Source organism: Cuculus canorus, chromosome 1 (genome assembly GCF_017976375.1).
Source record: "Cuculus canorus isolate bCucCan1 chromosome 1, bCucCan1.pri, whole genome shotgun sequence".
NCBI lineage: Eukaryota > Metazoa > Chordata > Aves > Cuculiformes > Cuculidae > Cuculus > Cuculus canorus.
Genome location: NC_071401.1, coordinates 122,918,866 through 122,940,758, shown reverse-complemented (window position 1 = coordinate 122,940,758; position 21,893 = coordinate 122,918,866). Strand labels below are relative to the sequence as shown.

The following is a 21,893-nucleotide window of genomic DNA, read 5'->3' as shown; positions in this document are numbered from 1 at the left end:
GTGCCCAATGACCCTTTCCGTGAAAAATTTTTTTCTGATGTCCAGCCTGAACCTTCCCAGGTGGAGCTTGAGGCCATTCCCCCTTGTCCTGTCCCCTGTCACTTGGGAGAAGAGGCCAGCTCCCTCCTCTTCTCCAGGCTAAACAACCCCAGCTCTCTCAGACGCTCCTCATAAGACTTGTCCTCCAGCCCCCTCACCAGCTTCATTGCTCTTCTCTGGACACGCTCCAGAGCCTCAACATCCTTCTTGTGGTGAGGGGCCCAGAACTGAACACAGTGCTCAAGGTGCAGTCTCACCAGTGCCGAGTACAGAGGGAGAATCACCTCCCTGGACCTGCTGGTCACACCGTTTCTGATACAAGCCAAGATGCCCTTGGCCTTCTTGGCCACCTGGGCACATTGCTGGCTCATGTTCAGCCACTGTCAACCAACACCCCCAGGTCCTTCTCCTCCATGCAGCTTTCTAGCCACTTTTCCCCTAGTCTGTAGCACTGCATACGATTTTTGTGCCCCAAGTGCAGGACCCAGCATTTGGCCTTGGTAAGCCTCATGCCATTGGTCTCAGCCCAGCAGTCCAGCCTGTTCAGATCCCTTTGAAAAGCCTCCCTACCCTCAAGCGGATCGACACTTCCACCCAGCTTAGTGTCATGGGCAAACTTACTTGGGTGCATTCAATCCCCTCATCCAGGTCATTGATAAATATATTGAACCTGTTCAATTGAACCAGTGCTGGACCCAGCACTGAGCCCTGGGGCACACCAGTTGTAACTGGCCTCCAGCTGGAGTTAACTCCATGTACTACCACTCTTTGGGCCTGGCCATCCAACCCGTTTTCCACCCAGGAGAGTGTGCGCATGTCCAGGCCAGAGGCCGACAGTTTCCTAAGAAGAATGCTATGAGAAATTGTGTCAAAGGCTTTACTGAAGTCCAAAAAGACTACATCCACAGCCTTTCTCTCATTCAGCAGGTGGGTCACTTTGTCATAGAAGACGATCAGGTTAGTTTGGCAAGACCTGCCTTTCATGAACTGTGTTGACTGCGACTGATCACCTGGTTCTCTTACATGTGCTTTATGATAGCACTCCAGATCACCTGTTCCATGACTTTCCCTGGCACTGAGGTCAGACTGACAGGGCTGTAATAGCACAACCCAAAGCTGCCCTCTCCGGAGGACATCCTGCTGGGGGCACGGCACAGTCCCGCTGCACTGCCCTGGAGCACAGGACAGGACATTGATCCATTGCAATTACATCTTTTTTTCCCCCCTTTTAGTCCATCATGAGGGTCTTAAGGGGTTGCATTACATGCCCTTATTTGGCATTGTTTACCGGTGCAAAGCCAACCATTCTTCCCTGTTTTTCACAATACCCCCTTTTTCTTTTGTTACTACATTTGGCTTGAGCCTTAAACATGACCCAGCTTTTCCATTTGTTCAAGGATGTGTGTGGCCTCCTCCAAAGGATCTGATTTTTAATCTCAGCCTTCTGGGGTTCTGGAGTGACCACTTCAAATTTTAATTGTTAACAAATAAGGGGAGGAGACAAGGTATTATTATCATCATCAGAAGGGCTCCCCCTAGTATTATACCTTTTCACCCTCCAAAGTTCCACCAATTGTCTTTCCACCACTTCTGGACAGGAACATGTGCCACCTTTCGCATAAGACAACAATTGGTTAAGTTAAATCTCCCACAGACATCTCCCTCTTGAGCCAAAAGATAATCAAAAGCCAGGCAGTTCTGGTATACTGCCATCCTAGTATTAACAAAACCGTTTTATCAGCAGTATTCCAAATGGCCCATTTTACTCAATCCCAAGCAGCATTGTAACATTGGCCAAAAAGGGTCACACATATATTTCTACCCACTCCAAGGTTCCACAGCCCTCTCTAGGCCATACACTGGTTGGCTTAGATAAGTCCTGAATCTCAGTTTTTCCTAGTATGTTTCCCTCAGACATCACTCCTTTGGTTGCGCTCAAGGCTTGTTACACACAATCCCTTGGGTGGTATTACATCTCCCATATATGGTATTATTCCTGTTGCAGGGAGCTAATCTACGCTCCTCTCAACTGTAATGGGTGTGGTATCAAGAGGAGGATCATGAACAGAGGTCCGGTATGACATATGCTTCCACCCCCTTAACCTATGGGGGTTTCAGCCCACATTCAGGGTAGGAGACCTCTTCTTGGTGGCAAGCATAGGGGTCAATCTGGTCTTGCCCTCTGCTCTACGGCCTCTTTGATCAGGTTTTTGGACCTCTAAGTTTCCCAATCCTTTTCCCAGATGTCCCAAATTTCAGGGTTAAGTCCGAGTTTACCACACTCCAATTTAATGATATTCGCCTCCTGGTGAGCTCTATAAATCAAAAGTGAAGTCAGGACCACCAGGCATGTTCTCATTGGGGAGAGGAGGAAAGCCAAGGTCCCATAGGCTCAATGGAGGAAATAGCAGGAATAGACCTGCCAGGGCAGAAGGAGAGCCATTGGCAGGTGAACAAGCATAGCCACAGGGCATCGGATGTGATGGAGATGAGAAGAGAAGCTGTGACCCTGGCACCGCAGCAATAGGTGCCATTAACAGCAAGTTGAAAAACACCATCTGCAAAATCCCAAACACAAATGTCAGACCGCCCTGTAAGAAGGAACCACCAATGTACACCCCAAAAGAAAAACAGGCCCCCACCTGGCCATCTATCAGTTCACCTACAAACCATGGTCCCAAGAATGGTGTATAAATTCAGAACCAGAATTGAGTAATAGAAGGTGTTTGTTTTAGTGAAGACATGAAGGGAGTATGAGGTCAGAGTAAGTAATCCTGATTTTTCTTTGAGTGCTGGCTTTCGGAGGTATCTGAAAATAACAAGGAAGGCGATCTGAACCAGCACAATCAGTCCAAAGAGCACACAAACTAGAACATAGTAGTCAGTGAGAAGAATGACTGCAAAAAGCCAAATCTAAGAGAGATGTTTTCTTCCATAGCAAATACATGACCCCACACACTAGTTCTTCCTGAAGCATTCTGGACAGCTACCTTCATGTGATGGAAACTTTCACTGTAGTGTTGTGGGCTCCACTTCAGTACATAGAGAGGGCTAGACACCCAATGAGCATTCCCCAAGTGAACTCCATCTATATAGACTTCGATGGACGTAATGACAGAAGGAGAGAAGGCCGGAATTGTGATATGAAGCTAAAGAAGTTGTGATCCAATGCAAAGATCCAATACCTCCTATCATCCTTCCAACCTCCCAGATCAAGTTCTAGAGTCCAACCATGGTATTGACTGTGCAAGATTGGCATCAGCCCACCCCGTGTATGGAGATGTAAACACTTAATACACCCAACCTTTCTTCGTCTGGCAATACAATGCCATCTAGATTTACACTTTATACACTCAAACAATACCCAGATGGAACGCCACCCTTGGTCTCCTGGTTGTTGCAATATCCCACACTGTAGACATGGAACAACACCGACCCATTAGGATTTGAAAATTTCTCAGAGACACGTTGCTCCCAATCAAACACGACCACCCTCTGAACTGGGGCTACATACACCCCTCCCAGGTATACGTTTTCCTTACCTTCCCTCCTTTCCCAATTTCCCCCTTCGCTTAGATATTCCCATGGTTCCAATCCAAACCACCGGAGTAGTGCTCTTTCACTCGGTTTTGCCAGTCTATCTTATTAACCGCAAGGGATGGGGGGGGTCCTCCTCCATTCTCCACTCTAGTGCAGGCTCCTTTAAGGGAACTTTGACTCGGGAAGCGTAGGTCCACCCCTCTTCTCATGTTCAAACGACAGACTTTGTGGTCAAGAGTACCTGGAAAGGACCTTCCCAATCAGGGGTTCATGCTTGCCAAGTCTTGATTAGTTCGGGAGGGTCTGGCCTGGGCAGTCCGGCGGGCAGAGGAAGAGGGCGAGGGCCGGACAGCCCCCGTTGTTGCACCACCTTTCCCTCCACCGCGGTAGCCAGCTAAAACCCGCATGGACTGGGTATAACCCTCGATCCACAATCAGAAATATCCGACTATCCCTAACAACCTCCTGATCTCCGTTTTGGTTCATGGAACTGGTGAAGAAATAATTCCAGAAATCTGCTCCGGACTAATTTTTTGTTGCCCTTTGCTGATAATGTGTCCCAAATATCTCACCTGTGTTTCCGCAAACTCTAGCTTTCCGTTTGATATTCTTAGCCCCTGTTCCCCAAGAAAATTCAAAAGTCTTATAGTCTCAATTTGTACCACCCTAATCCCTAGTTGTAGCTGGAAGACTCGGCCCAATAAATTACAATAAAACAGCTGTGTGTTACTGCTTAGGACTTCTGCCGCCATAAAGGGGTGGAAATACCCTTGGTTCCTACCTCCCAGACAGGCTCCAGGTATTTTTGCATTTGTAAAGCATCTTAGGAGACCTGCACAAAGCATTACAAATAAACATTATACTTTTATTAAGATGCATTGCTCGTTCTGCAAGGAGGAGGCTGAAGCTGGAAGTTTCTTTATGCTGTTAAACAAGAAGGGCCTGTGCTTTTGTTAGCCTAAGAGAATTTGGAAGCAATATTGTTGAGACCTTAATAGGAATAGGACATAAAAACCAGTGAAATTGCAAATGAGCCCTCTCCTCTGCCTACAATCTTTAAGCAGGTGCCTTGTGTTAGTTATTTTGTGTATAAAACCATGTATATTTAATTATTCTCAGCTCACCATGAATGACATAAAGTTTTGGCCCCTTAGTGCTTGATCGCTGGAGAGCAACATTAAGACTGTGGATCCAAATTCCTTGGCTGTGCCAATTTACACATAGATTTTTAGTCCAACTTTGAATGCTGGTTTACTTTCTTAAAGGCCCATCACTTTTTTGAAGCAACAGCTTTGTTCTTGAGGTGGTTGATCAAAACGGGTCAGTGAAGACTTGGATATAGGTCTGAACTAAGAAATGCCATTACAACTTTATTGCTGATTTACATCTGCATGATACTACTTTCCACAATGGATTAGTCCATGCTCTAGAGATACCCAGCAGTCTGTAAAGACCCTCATTTTACTAAATAGCTTTACGAAGTGATACCTTATTGTTATTATTGACAAGGGCATTGAAAGTCACTTGTTAACAGAGTTGCCCAACATTTCTCATGATCATGTTCAGTTTTCATTTTTTGTATTTCATTTCAATAGAACTTCATAATTTCCATGGTGAAATTTTCTATGCTAGACATCTGCCTTGAGGTAATGAGATGTGTAAACTGTATGTTGGTCAAAAATATATTTTTTGTCAGCTCTACCTTCTCACATGTTTTCACTTTAAGGTTTTCAGAGATGACTGGATACAGGTGGCCTGGACTTATGTTTTTCTGATGAGGAAGGGAGCCAGATGGGAACCAGGTGGAGAAGGAGCAATGGAACAGTTACATGAGTTTTTGACAGAGTACAACAAAATGCCAGGGCATAGCCTAACATATGAAGCACTCTCTGGAGTTGTGGAAGATCAAAAAGGTACAGTCTAACTATTAACTTTAACCATGTTAAATTGGTTACTATTAACTTTAACCATGTTAAATTGGCCTGAGTGTAAAGTGTTACCACCTTCTTTGTTCACCATGAGCTGTCTGGCCCACTGCCTGTGATCTGATGGTGTTGGCATCTGAAAGACTGTGTGGGGAACCATCTCAGGTGACTGATGTGGCTGAAACCCAACCTGCCAGAAAATAAAAGTTTTCAGAGCACTGCATAGGTGCCTGAAGACTAGTACTTGCTCGTGGGAGGTGACAGGTATATGTGGCTGAGCTAAAAACCTGAAGGTTCAGGTTCATAGAGCTTGCTTAGGTTAGCTTCGTGTGTGTGTGTGAAATATTGGCTTATTTTTAAGTAGAATTTCTGAGAAATCCCTGTAAATTACAGATGTGGACAGTGAACAGCCTTACAAGTGTTGAAGGATGTATTGGTTAGTACTATCTTGAATGTTCTTTGCCTGAAGTCTTCATATTCCCATGGACCTGCAGCTAGGGTGAAACCTGGCCAGGACTCCTGGCATGCGATGTGTGCTGTAGAATCCACTGAAATGGTAAAGCAGTGAGGTTGGGTCTGAGTTGGTCTTTTTTTTTTTTTAATGCAGATCAGCCATTCCCAAAGAAAGAGATTCCAAAACACAGAAGGCTCTGAGAAGATGTTTGATCTCAGGCAGTAAACTCTGGCAACCTTGTCTCACCACCACTTTGGAAAGTGGACTCAAAGCTTACCTGGCAAGTCTGTACATGTTGTGAAGGACATGCCCAGTCACTCTGCTGAAAGTGAGATGAAGGCAACTAATTTGCAATCAATCAAAAAAGACTCCTGTGTCTTAGGGACGGTTTTCAAAGAACTTGACTGATGGGCTTTCTTTTCAGAGCTGTGGGCCCTAGCATGATTTTTTGTGTTGTTTGGCATTTCCCCTTCCCCCCCCCCCATTAATAGCTTTTCCAGAACAAGACTGTGTAGGTGAGCTGGGATGCTGTCTATCTGATGATTTTTTTTTCTTATAGACACTTGGCTCTGAGAGGGGACACCAGGTGCTCAGATGTACGAGTACATTGTCCACACCTTTGTAAGTTACAGTGCAGTGACTGAGGGGACAAACTCTGTGCCAGTGCTTAGAATGTTGCAAAATTGTGGCAAAGTGCACTATTTTAGCTGTCCATGAAAGAGGCTGAGCCAAATCCATTTTACCTCACATAAACCTTGAGATAAGACAGCGTAATTTGCTGCAAGATGAATTACTGCTGCTCTGTTGATGGACTTGTTATGCTGTGATGACTTGGTGATATATTTGAACTATAAAATCAAAGAGAAGGGGAAAATTAAGATAAGGTGGGCAGGATTAGGCATTAGTTGAGAACAGAACAGTAGCTGAACAAATAAGATGGATTGGATGTGAAAGTGTGGTGTTAGAGGAGAAACTTGGCTGGCTGAGCAAAGAATAATTAATGGGAGAGTGGGGTGGTAAAGAACCACTGTACAGGGGGAGGAGGGAGAGACAGAGTGAGCAGCCAGTAGAGCAGAACTGAAGGGGTCTGGACAAGAAAATGGGAAACCTAGATGAGAAGCTGAAAAAGTGTGGAAGGGTGTGGGATGGCAAATAAGGTGTGGGAAGAAGGCAAATAAGTTGAGCTAAAGAGATGAGTCTCTCTATTCTGTCTTCCGTCTGTCCTCCAAAGCCTCAGGGGGAACTGGTTTTCTTGAATGTGACTTTTCCTCTGCAAACCACGAGGAGCTGCTAGCCCCCTGGCAAGATATCATCCATCTGGCCTTAAGCTTAATTATGTAGATGGTTCTCTTCTGCTCTCTGTTAGCAGCTATCAAATGACACTGTTGTGGTGCTTCGTGGTGGCTTTTTCCTAGTTATTAAAAAATCTAAGGTATAGGCAACAAAATTATAGCATTAAAAACACTGTTGAGGCTTTGATGGTAGGAAATACCAAATTGAGGTAATCCATTTACAATTAGTAACGGTTAGCATGCTATTTCCCATTCTTGCCACAGGATGTCACAATTGCTCCAGGTATAGTCCATCTCAGTCTCTAACCTGGGTGGTGCCAGTTCAGCACTTCCATAATATAAATGATATAAAATTAATTTGGCCCTTGGACACATCCAAGATAAGCCCTAATTTTCATTCCCTGTCCAATCTCCTCATGGTTTATTAACTGTGTATAATGAACGCCTCTTTCAGATATGTGAGTCAGAACAATCAGGAAAGCAGCAGCACAAGGCTGCAGTCAAGTGGTTGCTAGGTTTTTAATCCAGAAGAAGAGGGTATTCCTCCCAGCCCGTAAGGAGAGATGGTGAAGGGAAGTGAGGAAAAGAGGACGAGGAGGAAGATGTGGTCACTATTACCACCTGGAAGCAGAAGTAAGTCTCAAAAATATGTGAGAAGACAGATGCTGTGAAATCCAATGTTTTGTGGAAGGAGGGCTTGTCTTTGTGCAGGCTTTTGGCTATAATAAGGCTTTATATCCATTGTAGAATATCTAACTTGTAACTTGTGATATCTTTTGTTAAAAATCACCTTGAAATACTGATTGCGGTAAATGGAGCTTTGACAAGATGAAGTCTTCGGTTTCTTTGTGCTGTTTTTACTAAGAACTGTGTTAAGAGAGGCATCTTGAGACACAGCTCCTGAAATGGCAAAACCAGATGAAAGTCTTTATAGGAGTGTTGTTATCCCTTGCTTTTCTTTCCTTACTAGGACTGTTAGCACATTTCCTGTACTAAAAGCAATCTGCAGATGAGGATAGCCTAAAAAGTCAAAAGTTCAAAGGAAATGAAATAGTAATACTTAGAGATCACAGATAAAGAATTCACTTCAAAGCCTACTGGAAGACTTATGCAATGGTTTTAATTAGCACTTCAAGAAAAAAAAAAAAAGATGGTGGAATTAAAGGCATTTTCAGCTCGTGGTTCAGAGAAGTGGAATTTGTGACAAAACCCCAAGTTCACCAATAATTCAGGCATCCTCTAAGGACATTCATACACTTAATTTCAGTTGGACTGGGTGAGCTTTGGATGAGATTCTTAATGAACAGGGGTGACATCTGGATGATTTGCTGGGCTGAAGACAAAAATGTCGTCTCACTCCAGTAGGAAAAGAATCTTGGATTGAACTCCCTAGGGAACTAGTGAATTCCTAGTGTTCTCAGTCCTCCCATGCAATACTCAGAGGAGTAAATGGCAATGCCAACATGTTAGCTTGCAGCTTTCAAGTTCCAGCGTGTTAAGACATTTCTTTCCAAAATTAAACCTTAGATTCCCTCTGTTCCTTGATGCACTAATCAGTGATTGAATGAGCAGAGATGCTACACTGTAGTCAGAGCATAAAAGGGAAGAGAACAACCAAAGGAAAAAATTGATGGAAGGGAAATATTACATTGACTTAACAGACAGGATTTCATCCCATGTTTCTGGCTTAGAAGTTGGTATGAGCTTGTATCTTCAAAGTAATCCAACTGCTTCTGGGTTCTGGAGACCTGGATGAGAAATGTGCTTGTAGCTGGTTTATGACTGGATTCCATATCTGCTTTTCATGAGGGTTTAGGCCCAGCCTTATCCTCTGTCTATTTAAAAAGTAAATAAATTAGCAACTGTATTTGCTGGTAGCTGGTGGGGAGGGGTGGGGGGTGGGAAGAGAAAAAACACTGATTGGGGAAAGGGAGTCCAAGTGCAGACAGGGAGGTAAGGAAGGCAGGCAAGAGGCAGCTGTAACTAGGAGAAGCCTGAGGACAGATGAAAGATGTTTCAGGGAGTGAAAGGGGTTCCAGCCACCACTGACTTCTTGCTCTGGTGATATCCATTTCTTTTGGCTCCATGCTAAGCTGATAGAGGACAGTTCTTTCTTTTAAAGGGCAATCCTAAAAAACATTTGGAGCCTATTGAAATGGGAAGATATGAGTTGCCCTATTTTACTTAGCCAAGTCTGAAGAGAGGCCCTACTGAACTACTGGTCTCCCTCACACTTGATTGGCAGTGCCCATTCAGCCTGCAGGAATGCTGGAAGGGTGTTGTCAGCAGCAAGGACCATCCTGGCCTGGCCATCAATCATACTTCCTGACTGCTCTTCCCCAAACTAGGCAGGGGGCTGGCATGACTAAGAGGGGTGCTGACTCCCTAAAAATGTCAAAGGCTGTAAAGAGAAGGTTGTCTCCTTGAGCCAAGGAGATCTCTACTCAGAAGCTAAGGAGCTCTGTACCTACAATTTTACTAGCTGGTTGATGGATGGTTTGTACTAAAGCCTGCAGTGGTGCAGGGTAGCTTAACAGTTCAGCAGAGAGGGAGACATATAGTATGTATTTATCTGATATGTCAAAGACTATGAAACAGAGTACCTTGCTGATCCCTGCAGCATTTCTGCTCTCCCTGTGCTTTCTTCTGTTGTTTGCCATGGTGCCTGGACAAGTCTGGCTTCCAACTAGTTGGAAAACTTTTCCAAGGAGTGAATGTTTGTTGCTTGAGCAACAGGGACTCTTGATTTTCTGTGACCATTTTAGCTGCTCTCTTAATGGAAATTAAAAAGCTGGACAGAGGTGCTATGGAGACTTGTTTCCGGTTGTTGTTACGACACAGTATAACTCTTGTATACGTTATGCTCTTATTTCCTCTTAAACATTTAGTGCAACATGACCTTAATTCTGTCTATTAAACCTTTCAGGAAAAAAAAATTTACTTGTCATCCTTTAATTGCAATCCACTTAACGGAGGTCAGCTGAGGTCTAGCACATACCCAAGGGCCCAGGGGAGGCATACCAGAAATAAAAGGGTGAGACATCAGTGACAGGACATCCAGGCCACGGGAAAGAGAAAAGCCAGAATTGGATGGGGGGCTGCACAGAGCCCTTTTCAAGGGTTTGGGAAGAATGCGTAAGTATCACTTCCCTCATTTAAGAAAATACAGCCTATGGTCTCTTCAGTCCTTAAATTTCCTCTGTCTTTCCTCTCTGTCTTTGCCTGCACCCACATAGCCCCTCCACAGCAGTAGAGACTGAACAGAACGTGGTACAGGATCGAGAGCATGTCATCACTGGTGTCTTGACATATCAACTGTGAGAGCACAATAGGAACTCAGCATCTAGCATGTTGATCTGGAAACATAAAGCATATTGAAAACCAGGGCGAAATACTCAAGATATGGGCTTCAGCTGAATACTTGGATGAAATTTGCTGCCATGTAGATAAGTCACGTTCCCCTGTCACTCTTCCAAAAATAATTGTACTCCAGCTACATAATGTATTCAGGAAGATGTCCATGTAAACAGGTTTTCTTGAGAATCCCCCCACCTATACATGGGGATGCCCTAGTGCTTCTGACCCTTAAGCATCTGATAGTCAAGTCCCTGTATGGACCTCTGAGGGACACCACTTGTCATGGATCACCATCTAGACATCGAGCTGTTGACCACTACCATCCAACCAGTTTCTTTTCCACTGAACTGTCCACCCATCAACTCCATATCTCTCCAATTTAGAGAGAAGGATGTTGGGGACTGTGTCAAAGGCTTTACTGAATTCCAGATAGATCACATCTGCTGGTTTTCCCGTGTCCACTGCTGTGGTTACCCCATCATAGAAAGCCAATAAGTTGGTCAGACAGGACTTGCCCCTGGTGAAACCATGCTCTCAATCACATCATCCTCCATCGTGTACTAAAATTGGGGATTGCCCTAACCCAGGTGTAGAACCTTGCACTTGGTCTTGCTGAACTTCATGAGGTTCTCACAGGCCTACTTCTCCAGCCTGTCCAGGTCCCTCTGGATGAGATTCCATCCTTCCAGTGTGGCAACTGCACCACTCAGCTTGGTGTCATCTGCAAAATAGCATGCCACCAAGCAGAACGAAATTGTTAATAGCAACAATGCTTAAGGGAAAAAAAAGGACGACTAGAATCAGTGCAGTGGAAAAGAAGTGGGCCTACAATATTGCTGCTTCTCAGCTAATTCACAGCTTAACACCATTCATCAGAGTTGTACAGAAACACTGCCTGTTTGAAGCAGAAATGATCCAAGTTAGAAGTTGTTATTGGGGAGTATTTTACAGAACTACAGTGAGGCGTTTTTTCTCCAATACACAGGCAAGTGGACTTGGGTTCTGAAGGAGATTTACTGTAATGCATAAGCACCGAGTTTAGGCAGTGTTTGATTTTTGTTGGGTGACTAAACAGAGATCATCCATGTGGTTCTACAGATTAACAGTGGCTCAGCTGCCTCATTGCCTGGGGTCATGTTCTGATCAGTTCTGACAGTACATGTAGGGGTTATGCAGAAGTTACTCTTTCAGGTCATGAGAAGTGAAAATAAAGAGGTTTCCTGTTTGGAGGGAACAATACAGGTAGCTGTCTTGGTTAACTGTAGTGGAGAAAAAAAAGAGTCTGAATATAGCAAAACTTCCCTAGTGACTAGTGTGTATCTTTTTCATGCCTAAACACTTTTAAACCTGAGCTATTTTTGTCTGATTTTTAACTGAAAACAGAGATTCTGACTGCAGCAGAGGGGCAGACCTTTGCAGATTCATGTATTTTGTAGGGTTAGGGATGTTATTTTCCAAATCCAGATTAGGATTTTCTGAGTTACTAAGCATAGAGACTGTCAGACAATACACACTTGTCTTCTTTAGCCACGGTCTTTTGTTGTATCAGAGGCACATGCAGCCATTTGACTGTAAACACCTGGCCTTTCCTTTCCACCAGTCTGCATGATGGGATCCATTCTGGAATGCTTGGATTTTCATGGGTGTTCCCTCCACAAAAGGGAGCAGCTGGTCAGTCATCCCAGCAAGCCTGACTAGGCTTGAAAATGTGCATCCAACATCAGCTGCTGCATATCTGCATTGTAGAAAAGCTGCCATGTGTCCAAAGGCCCGGTTGTTTTTGCCTCCAGTGCATGTGGAAGGGGCAGGTTATTTTGTGGCATGGTACAAAATGCCAGCTTCCTTCTTCTGCCATTTTATCAGGCAGACTGCATCCTGAATTTGCTGATCTGGCTTTGCAGTGTTGCATGTATGGCAAATTCACAATCTTTACTAATATGTTTGGATATGCATTCAGTGGGCAGTGGAAAGAAGAGACATAACATGAAAGCGATTATAGCCAGAATCTTAGCACAAACTGGGGAGGGACATGCAGAAAAAAAAAAAAAAAAAGGGAGAGAGGCATTAAGATCCTTTAAGTTTATACAGAAAACAAGCACTGATGTCTTTTGTACGAATATCCAGATTTCACTGGAAAAGTCATTCATGACTGGAAATAATTGCCTCAACTGTACTAAAAGACATTAGTTTCTTAGCAAAAGCAAGTAGTGGTGGTGATTCTTGAAATTAGTTTTGCTGCAAGTTTTGATTGGGATAAGAGTTTCTGCTCTGCCGTTGCTGTGGGAGGGTCGCTATCTTCATTATTGTGGTGCCTAAGCCACAGAGTCCTGGTCCCAGTGTCACACTCCATAATTTTTGGGATGCTGTGGGACAAGCCCCACAATCTCAGAGACAGAAGTTCTGGTTTTAAGCTGAAAAGTGACTGCAATATAGCAAACTGCCTTCCAGTCAGCTGAATTTCTGGCAAGAGATGATCTGCTACAGTACCAGCCTGTAGGGCATTCAAAGAGACAGAAATACCTTAAAGTAATCTTGAGTCTTGTTTCTTTAAGGGCTTGCTTGCCAGTATTGAAGGACACTCTCTCCATACAGTCTTCCATGGGGATGTCCCAGAAGGGAATGGCTCAGTCCTATAGTACAGCATCCCTGCATACAGAATTCACGGCGTAGTCCTGAAACGAGGACATATGCCTCTTCAGCCTGGGAAGGGACTGGTGCATCACTTCTTGAGGCGATTTTAGCCTAGTGAACAACTTGCCTAAAGATGGAGTTTGAAGCTTAGAGGGGATGTAATTAATCATCTTAGAATCTCTCTCTCTCTCCAGTGCAAGACCAGAGCAAAGGTTCTTCTATCTCAGCATTCAGACTCTCTCCGGTCACACTGCTGAACTGATAGCATTTGGGACTTGAAGTTCTGCAACTCTGATCAAAAAGCGAAACTCCATCCTGTACTTGGGCAGTTAATACAAAAGGCAACAGGGCCTTGACAAGTCATCTTGCTCCCTTTTTCTGCTGTGTGTATCTAAGCGTTGATTAAAACCATAGACAACTTCTTCAACAATCAAACACAGCATACAGTTGACTGGGCTGCCAGAGCAGTGGCTGTCTCATGTTTATACTAAGCCAAACCCAAAAATATTTCTCTAGACCAGTATTAAACAGGTTTGTTTTGTCAAGATGGTACAGTGTTAGTGGTTCCAGAATAGTCACTATGTGGAAAATATCAAAATACCTTCAGCTCCGTTCCACCACATGGCTATATTTATCTTCTATCATGTATATCAGAAGTGTGAGAAATCTGGGAAACCCCGGACTACCCCAGAGTGCTCCTTTCAACTGACATTGATAAGGGTTTTTACCTTATCTAACAGTAACAACGAACACAAATGTATTTTTGAGGTTCCTTGAAAAACCTGCCCATTTGAATCTAACAGACAAATACTTTTTTTTTTTTTTGGGCAACCATTCTTTTAGTGGGCTGAAACTGAAGATACAAGAAGCCAACAGCAATGACCACAGTGCTATTGTGATGTTTACACATCACAAGTCACTGCTGTTATGTTCTTTAATTCTGATAAAGGGCTGTACAGAGAAAATAATTTGGAACCTCATGGCAACTGGGCAGTCTCCCCGTATTTCACCTATTACCTTTCTAAACACAGAGTTCTAAATGTCCAATGCTGGCTGTAGTCCTTGCACTGTCACATGTGGCATCAGCCTGCCAAGTGACATGTAGACTGAGGAAGGAGTTCTTTCAGAGACCATGAGATTTTAATTGAATCTCCTTTCCTGGGTACTGGATCTGACAAATTTCCAGCCGTCTCAGATCAGTAGCCTGCCCATAGCTGTTCCTCTTTGACTGGTATCTGTTCATCCTGACATGTACTCTTTACTACAATTCTTCTGCCACTGTCAGCAGGAAGAGAACAAATGGAAAACAAAATGCACCAAGTTAACAATCAATCCTTATGTACAATCTAATCTCAGAAGAGAAAAAAGGCTGTGATCTCCCCTCTGCGCTGTACTCAAAATTGGTATAATCAGGATGAAAACATGTTAACTGTGCTTTAATGGCAATTCCATCCCTTCTTCTCCCTTCCAGCCCCCGGTCCTTCATCCCACCGAGTAGTAATTAATTCTTCCGAGTGATTCTGTTACAAACTATTACCATGGAGGCAGTATGGCCAAAATGACAGTGCTCCTCCTTAATCTATTTGGAAAGCTGCTAGATTTAAAATGGAGTGCTGCTTGTGAGATGTTTAGTCTCCATGGGCTGTACTTTTGTCCAGACCATTCTGAAGCCTTCTACTAAGATGACTAAATTTTAACCTCCCTCTGCCTGTGGTCTTCTGTAACTCTGGCAGGAGTCTAAATTGTGTTTTGTTCAGTCTTTTTCTGGTTTTCGCAGGACAAATCAATACCATTCAAACTCTTTTTTTAAAAAAAAAATAAAAAAAGATGTTGTTCAGCAAAAGATACTCTTCACTCGCAGACTTGGGAAACCCCTTTTGAGTTTTTTTACCACAGGCTTTCCCTCGCGGTTTGTGTGGCTGTCACCAGCTCCATCAGCCTTTCAATAGTGGCCAGCAGATGAAGCTTTAGGAAGAAGACAAAACTAGTTAATCTGAAAGGAAAGCACACTTCATATGTTAAAAAAACCCCTAGTAACAAGGCACTGCTTTGGAGACCTGATGCATGCTTTTAAGTAGTGTTTCAGTCTCTGCTCCATCCTGCAGTCTGTTTGTGTGGATTTAGGAAAAACATATTCTGGTCAACATATGCAACATGTACATCTTCCAGTTCATCACACCTGGCGGCAAGGCCTCACAACACCTGCGTGCTGAACCATAAGGCTGCATGGGTGTAGGTCAGTCTGAGCTGAGATTCATGGATAATTAAGTATGTGGTTGACTAGGCGAGTAAGTGTTATGATGCCATGAAAAGCCAGACTCAATAATCAATGCCAATTTGATTACTAAGTAAATTATCCTTTAATGTGATGCCGGGCAAGCATGGGATCACTCCACCTAATGTGCGTGCAACGTCCAGCACAATTCACAGAGGCTCTGTACAGTCAAAGCATACATATTCATCACTTTTCCTGGAACAGGTGTGTCTATTATAATCAGTTCCCAGAATTTATTTACATAAGTTTCCTCCCCTTGATGCTCGCGCTGTGCCCTCTGGGGGTCTTCTTCAGGGGTTTCTGGATGAAGGCCATAGATGTTCCTCACAGTTGAACTTTTCAACTCTCCTTCTTGCACATGCTGTTAGACTCTTTGGGCACCTCTTCAAGGCTGCATCCGGTCCTAGCTGGTTCTTCTTTCTCTTATCATTGCACTAGTCTTTGTTATCTGGCTTAATTAGATACAGTCACATTCTTTCCAAATTCAGCCTTGTTAAAATTCCTTATGTAAGTGTAAGTATCCAGGCACAGGCTAGCTAAAAGTTAATATTCAAGCTAATCCTATATTTCAGTTCTAAAAATCACAATAACTATACATAATATTAAAATATATAATAGATTAGTAACTTATAACAAATAATCTCTTCCTTCAGTTACATGACACTGTTTCAGAGGCAGGATGGCAATGTGTAGGTGATCTCCTCAGGCACCTGTGTTTCAAGGAGTCACATTGTGGCCAAGAAGGCCAATGGCATCTTGGCTTGTATCAGGAATGGCGTGGCCAGCAGGTCCAGGGAGGCTATTCTGCTCCTGTTCTCGGCACTGGTGAGACTGCACCTTGAGTACTGTGTTCAGTTTTGGGCACCTCACTACAAGAAGGATTTTGAGGCTCTGGAGCGTGTCCAGAGAAGAGCAACAACGCCGATGAAGGGGCTGGAGAACAAGTCTTACGAGGAGAGGCTGAGGGAACTGAGGTTGTTTAGCCTGGAGAAGAGGAGGCTGAGGGGAGACCTTTTTGCTCTCTACAAGTACCTGAAAGGAAGTTGTAGAGAGGAGGGAGCTGGCCTCTTCTCCAAGTGACAGGTGATAGGACAAGGAGAAATGGCCTCAAGCTCCACCAGGGAAGGTTCAGGCTGGATATCAGGAAAAAATTTTTCACAGAAAGGGTCATTGGGCACTGGCAGAGGCTGCCCAGGGAGGTGGTGGAGTCACCGTCTCTGGAGGTATTTAAAAGACGAGTAGAAGAGGTGCTCAGGAACATGGTTTAGTGACATATAGGAATGGTTGAACTCGATGATCCAAGAGGTCTTTTCCAACCTAGTGATTCTATGAGTCTATGATTGTTGGGGTGATTGATGGTGAAAATAGGAGAGCCTCATCCAGCTAATGAAACATGGAGCTTTGGATCTCTAGAAAAAGGCTAGGTTCTACTTCTTGCTTCTATTTGTGAGAATCAGCAGACAAATAAGAATCCTCTCCTATCATTTAATTCATTCAGGCAGCACAAGTCAGTACTGGAACGCTGATCTAAGGTTTGCAGGGAAACTTCTCCAGGCTGAACAAGCCCAACTCTATCAGCCTGTCCTCGTGTGGGAGATGCTCCAGCCCTCTGATCATCTTCGTAGCCCTCCTCTGGACCCGTTCCAACAGTTCTGCATCCTTATGCTGGGGCGCAGACACAGACGCAGGAAGAGGCTGGGTGGGGGGGAGGTGTGTAGGCAAAAGGCGGGCTTCTGAACTACGTCTCCCGGCATGCCGCAGGGCGCAAGCTACGAGGATGTCAGGCTTCTGAACTACATCTGCCGGCGTGCCGCGGGGCGCTTAACCGGAAGCAGTCCCCCCACTTCCGGCCGGCCCCATCGTACCCGCGCAGGCCGAGGCTGAGCCGCTCGCCATGTCGACGGTCGCCGCCGCCAGCTGCGACGCCAAGGTCGCGGGGGAGGCGCGGGAAGGGGAGAAGAAGCCGCTGAAACCCTGCTGTGCCTGCCCCGAGACCAAGAAAGCGCGGGACGCGTGGTGAGCGCGGGCTCCGCTGGGCCTCGTCCCCGGCCCGGCCTCTGCCTGCGGTGCATTCCCCGCTCGGTGCTGCCTCCCGAGAGGTCCTGCCCATACCAGAGTGGTTTGGGAGCCCTCCCTGCCCAGAGGCCCCCAGGGAGGTGTGGGAGAGGGAGAAGGGAGAGTGTGGAGGAGGAGGAGAAAATGCCTGGAAAGGATACATTATCATTAGGATACATTAGAAATTATAGAATGGTTTTGGCTGGAAGGAACCTTAAAGGTCATCCAGTTCCAGCCCTCCTGCCGATAGCTAGGTTGCCTCCTATGGGATGAGATGGCTCAAAGCCTCATCCAGCCTGTCTTTGAACACCTCCAGGGATGGGACATCCACGACTTCTCTGGACAACCTGTGCCAGTGCCTCACCACCCTCCCAGGAAAAAAATTCTTCCCAATATCTAATCTCTTTCAGCTTGAAACCATTCCCCATCGCCCTGTCCCTGCACTCCATGACAAAGAGCCCCTCCACTTTCTTCAGGTAGACTCCTTTAAGTACTGGGAGGCCGCTATAAATGAAGAGATCAATTTATCACGGCCCTAGTATAAATGAGGTTTCAGAGATTAGTTTTTAATGCTGCTTGCAAGTCTTTATTACTGTTGATTGTCTGCAGCAGCAGGTACTACGAGGAAGTAAATTTTTTATTGTTAATTGGTTATAAACACTGCTCTCTTTTAAATACAATACTTTGTTTCATAGGTTTCACAGGTGGATGTTTCTCATAGAGGTGCAAAATTGGACAGCGATGTATAGAGCCTAATTCATAATTATAGGCTCTAGTCACGATTATAGGACCAATCAAGTAGCATAAAATGCACCCCCACAATAGAGTTCCTTTCTCTATAATCCTTAAAGCTTAAAGAGCTTTAATCTGGCGACCAAATTGTCCTTTTTTTACCTGACAGGTGGTACAGGTGTTGTTCAATAGATGATTGGATGCTGTATTTTTGCTAAAATTAGGAGTGCATGTCTAGTTACTTGGTAGAGTGAAGGTGAGTCCAGGAACGCCTAAGAAAATGGTGGTAGGATTCCAAGTCCTGAGTGAGATGCAGTTGCCCTGGGTGGCCAGCAGACCTGTCCATTCTTGTTGTAATAAAATGATTAATAAGATATTTTTGTTACGTACAACTTGGTAGTTTCGTCCTTTGGCAGCAAGAATAGCGTAATGTGGGAGACGAGGGTTGATCAGAGCTGCACCCTGCGGAGCAGTGGAATCCCCACCTCTGAGAACAGGAAACGCTTTGCCAAGCAGTGAGGGAGCGAATCTGAACTGCTTTTGCGGTATTTGCAATGTACCAATGATGGTAGGCTCTTACCGCTGTTTGAATATGTATTATGCTTGGATGGATGAGTAACATCGGAAGTTAACTTGTGGGAAATAATTTTTTAAGAGCATCTAGACATTTTTTTCTTTTTCAGGTTTCGTAAATACCCACTGAAACACCATTTACTGGTCAGCATATTCTTAATTGTCTCTTACTGCAGAAATTGTGTTGTTTCCATACTAAATGATTTTAAACTGAGTGCTGACGAGGTCAGCATGCTCGATGGAGTGATACAACTGCCTTATGTTGCATAACAAATCCCCACCTAGGTTTGCCCAGAATAGATACTTGCATGGTAATAGGGAATTCTGTAACCTGTTTCATCAAATTTTTACGTGCATAGATCCAGGCTTTGGCATCTAGAAAGTTCTACCCTGGACAGGATAGGCAAAAAGATATCTGGAGCCTAACAGGGATTTTTGATTGTTCCCAACAGCTTTTTTTGACAGTGGTTTTGACTAATAGTAATCAAGCATTTTTTTGTTGAACCTTGGAAATCTTTTTGTTTTGCAGCATCATTGAGAAGGGAGAAGAAAATTGTGGGCACCTAATTGAAGCTCACAAAGAGTGTATGAGAGCTCTGGGCTTCAAGATATGAGTGAGATGAGCAGGACTCTGAATGTGGTGAGTATAGCCTTCAGGACCTCTGCCTCTGAAGTGCCCTGGCATCCCAGCTGGTGCCACTGGGCCAGAGGACTGTTCATGGTGGCAAAACTATCTAGGGAAGGCAAAGTAATCCTCACTGACACTAGAATAAGCGCTGCTGTCCTTGGGAGGGTGGTAAAGCCTTCTTGCAGTGACTTCTGGCAGTATACAGCCTTTGTGAGTGGCTCTTCAGCAGCAGAGTATAGCTCTACTTCTGTTGTCTTCTGATAGATTTGAACTTCAGCTTCGATTTCTGATGCTAGGGCTGTGTGGGGTTTTATTGTTGATTGTTGAACCATCCCTCAATATCCAGTGGAAATCCGTGTTTTGTGAAACTGCCTTTCCTTTCTCTTCTAGGTGATGTCTGTTGTGTGACTGTGTTCTGGAGAGCTGGAAAATAAATTATTTCTGCAATTTACTTCAAAGAACAAATATAAACAAAGAATCTATTTATGAAGAGTCTGTAATGATAGACTGCGCATCACGTCTGTGGCTTTTGATCACTGCTATAGAAAATATATTTTTCCTCTTAATAAAAGTCTGAAAATGGCCCGCGTTCCTGGCTTCTGGTTTGTGTTTTTTTAAGTAAAGAAATGACAGTGCCCTCCTTATTGAAAGCAGTAAGCTATAGGAGTGGAGAGAATGAGCACATTCATTACTCTGGGGATGTGGTTGAACAGATGGGCCTTCTGTGGGTTTTCCCGCTGATGCAAGTTGAGAAATCATGCTGGTAACACTGTCCTGTTACTGCTTTCAGCAAAGTCATGCTGAAGCTTGCATTGCTGTTTGTGGCAGTGGGTGTAACTGTATTTGTACAAAGATGAGCACAGCCTTATGGAATGAACTTTCCTTAGAGTCAAAACTGGATTTCCTTTCCCCTGTTAGAATTCTTCCAACTTTTTAAAAATAGCCTTATTCTAGGATTCAAGCTTTGATCTTTATAATCAAGTACTTCTCATGCAAAACTCATATTCTTGAACTAGCGGTTTTTCAAGGGGAAGGGAACAGAAGGTTGCAGTTGTATATACATGTTGCTTGCTTGAAATAAAAGGTTTTTGGTTTTATGTCCAGTTTTTGTTGTGTTGATCTTGTGCTAGGTGTGCATGGGCTTTTAGTTTCTGGCTTTTTTTCTCACCTATGTGACATGACAGTGGGAAGGTGGTTGTGACCTTTGATTCTTTAGACTCCAGAGCAAAAAAAAGTGCAATTGGTAGTTTGTTACGCGTAGGACTTTTCTGGTTTCATGCTGTGTTGCCATGCAGTTGGTGAGTTGACTTTGCTTCACTGATCACTTTCTCTCGCTGAGTTTGGTTTGTTTTTTTTCAAAAATAGGAAATCTGTGCTTTATCTTTATTCTTCTCCTAGCTTTAACACTGTTGGAAGGATGGGTGCAGTCATTATTTCTCTGCCTGCTGTGCCGCATGTGTTCTGAACTAGCGATGAATAGGCTGTGAACGTTTGTATGGGTCACTTGGTCTGCTGAGCCTCACAGGCTGTGTGAGGAGAGTTTAGACTCTGCATTGGATAATGTTTTCTTTAAGGTCCTGGAGTCTGAGGAAATGTAAGTGGACTCAAATGCTTGCAGGGGGCAAGCCAGGCTGTTAGACTTGGCTCTGTGCTGCTCGTCTTCTCTCCTGTCCTGAGGTTAGGAGTTGTGCCCATGTTGGCTTCCAGCCTAAGGGAAGTGGTTATAACTCTTGGGGGAAGAAGTGTTCAAAGCCATCTGCGGTGCTGCAGCTGGCTGGGGTGCAGGACCTGGTACTCCTCCTGACATCTATTGTCTTGAGGTAGAAACTTGAAGAAAGTAATTTATTGTTGAATAAACGTGTGTCAGGGCTTAAACAAATGAGAATGTTAAAAGGTGGATGAGCAGATTTGTGGTAGCACGTCCAGCCTGAGTAAACTGTGGAAATGGGGCCACAGAGTAGGGAGCGGGGTACGGGTTGGTGGTAGTTAAGTGAGAATGGAGTGCTATTTAAGTGAGGCCAAGAAAAGAAAAAAATGGATCCTTGTACAATTTTACACAAATTCTCTAAACTTAAAAATGAAGCATCTAGGCCTACATGAAGGTATAAGCATGCTAGATACTTTAGAAGGTTTTTGGAAGGAAGATGGTGAGTGGGATGCTGCAGTATCTGTGTGCAACAGGTACAGAAAGGATGCCAAACATCTCTATAATTAAAGCAACAACCGAAAGCCCTTGTTCAAATTACATTTCTTGCTGAGTCATTTGTTACTATAGGATTCCTGTGGAGTGGATTCGGGGCTTGATTTGGGGAATGGGAGCTGTTGACTGTGTGTTATTTTGTGTTTAGTGTGCCTGTGAAGGAGGGTGTGAAACCTGGCAGTAGCAGGAAAC

The 21,893-nt window shown here is 44.2% G+C and overlaps 1 protein-coding gene and 1 pseudogene across 1 annotated transcript; one reads left to right on the top strand and one right to left on the bottom strand.

Moving 5' to 3' along the window:
- Positions 1-2,257: 2,257 nt before the first annotated feature.
- LOC128851720 (transmembrane protein 62-like) lies at positions 2,258-17,409 on the bottom strand (annotated as a pseudogene).
- LOC104055815 (cytochrome c oxidase copper chaperone) lies at positions 17,346-20,090 on the top strand. The gene is made up of 3 exons (XM_009556998.2): positions 17,346-17,529; positions 19,403-19,513; positions 19,892-20,090. The coding sequence occupies exons 1-2, from the start codon at positions 17,408-17,410 to the stop codon at positions 19,485-19,487; spliced, it is 207 nt and encodes a 68-aa protein (XP_009555293.2). The 5' UTR covers positions 17,346-17,407; the 3' UTR covers positions 19,488-19,513; positions 19,892-20,090.
- The last annotated feature ends 1,803 nt before the right edge of the window (positions 20,091-21,893 follow it).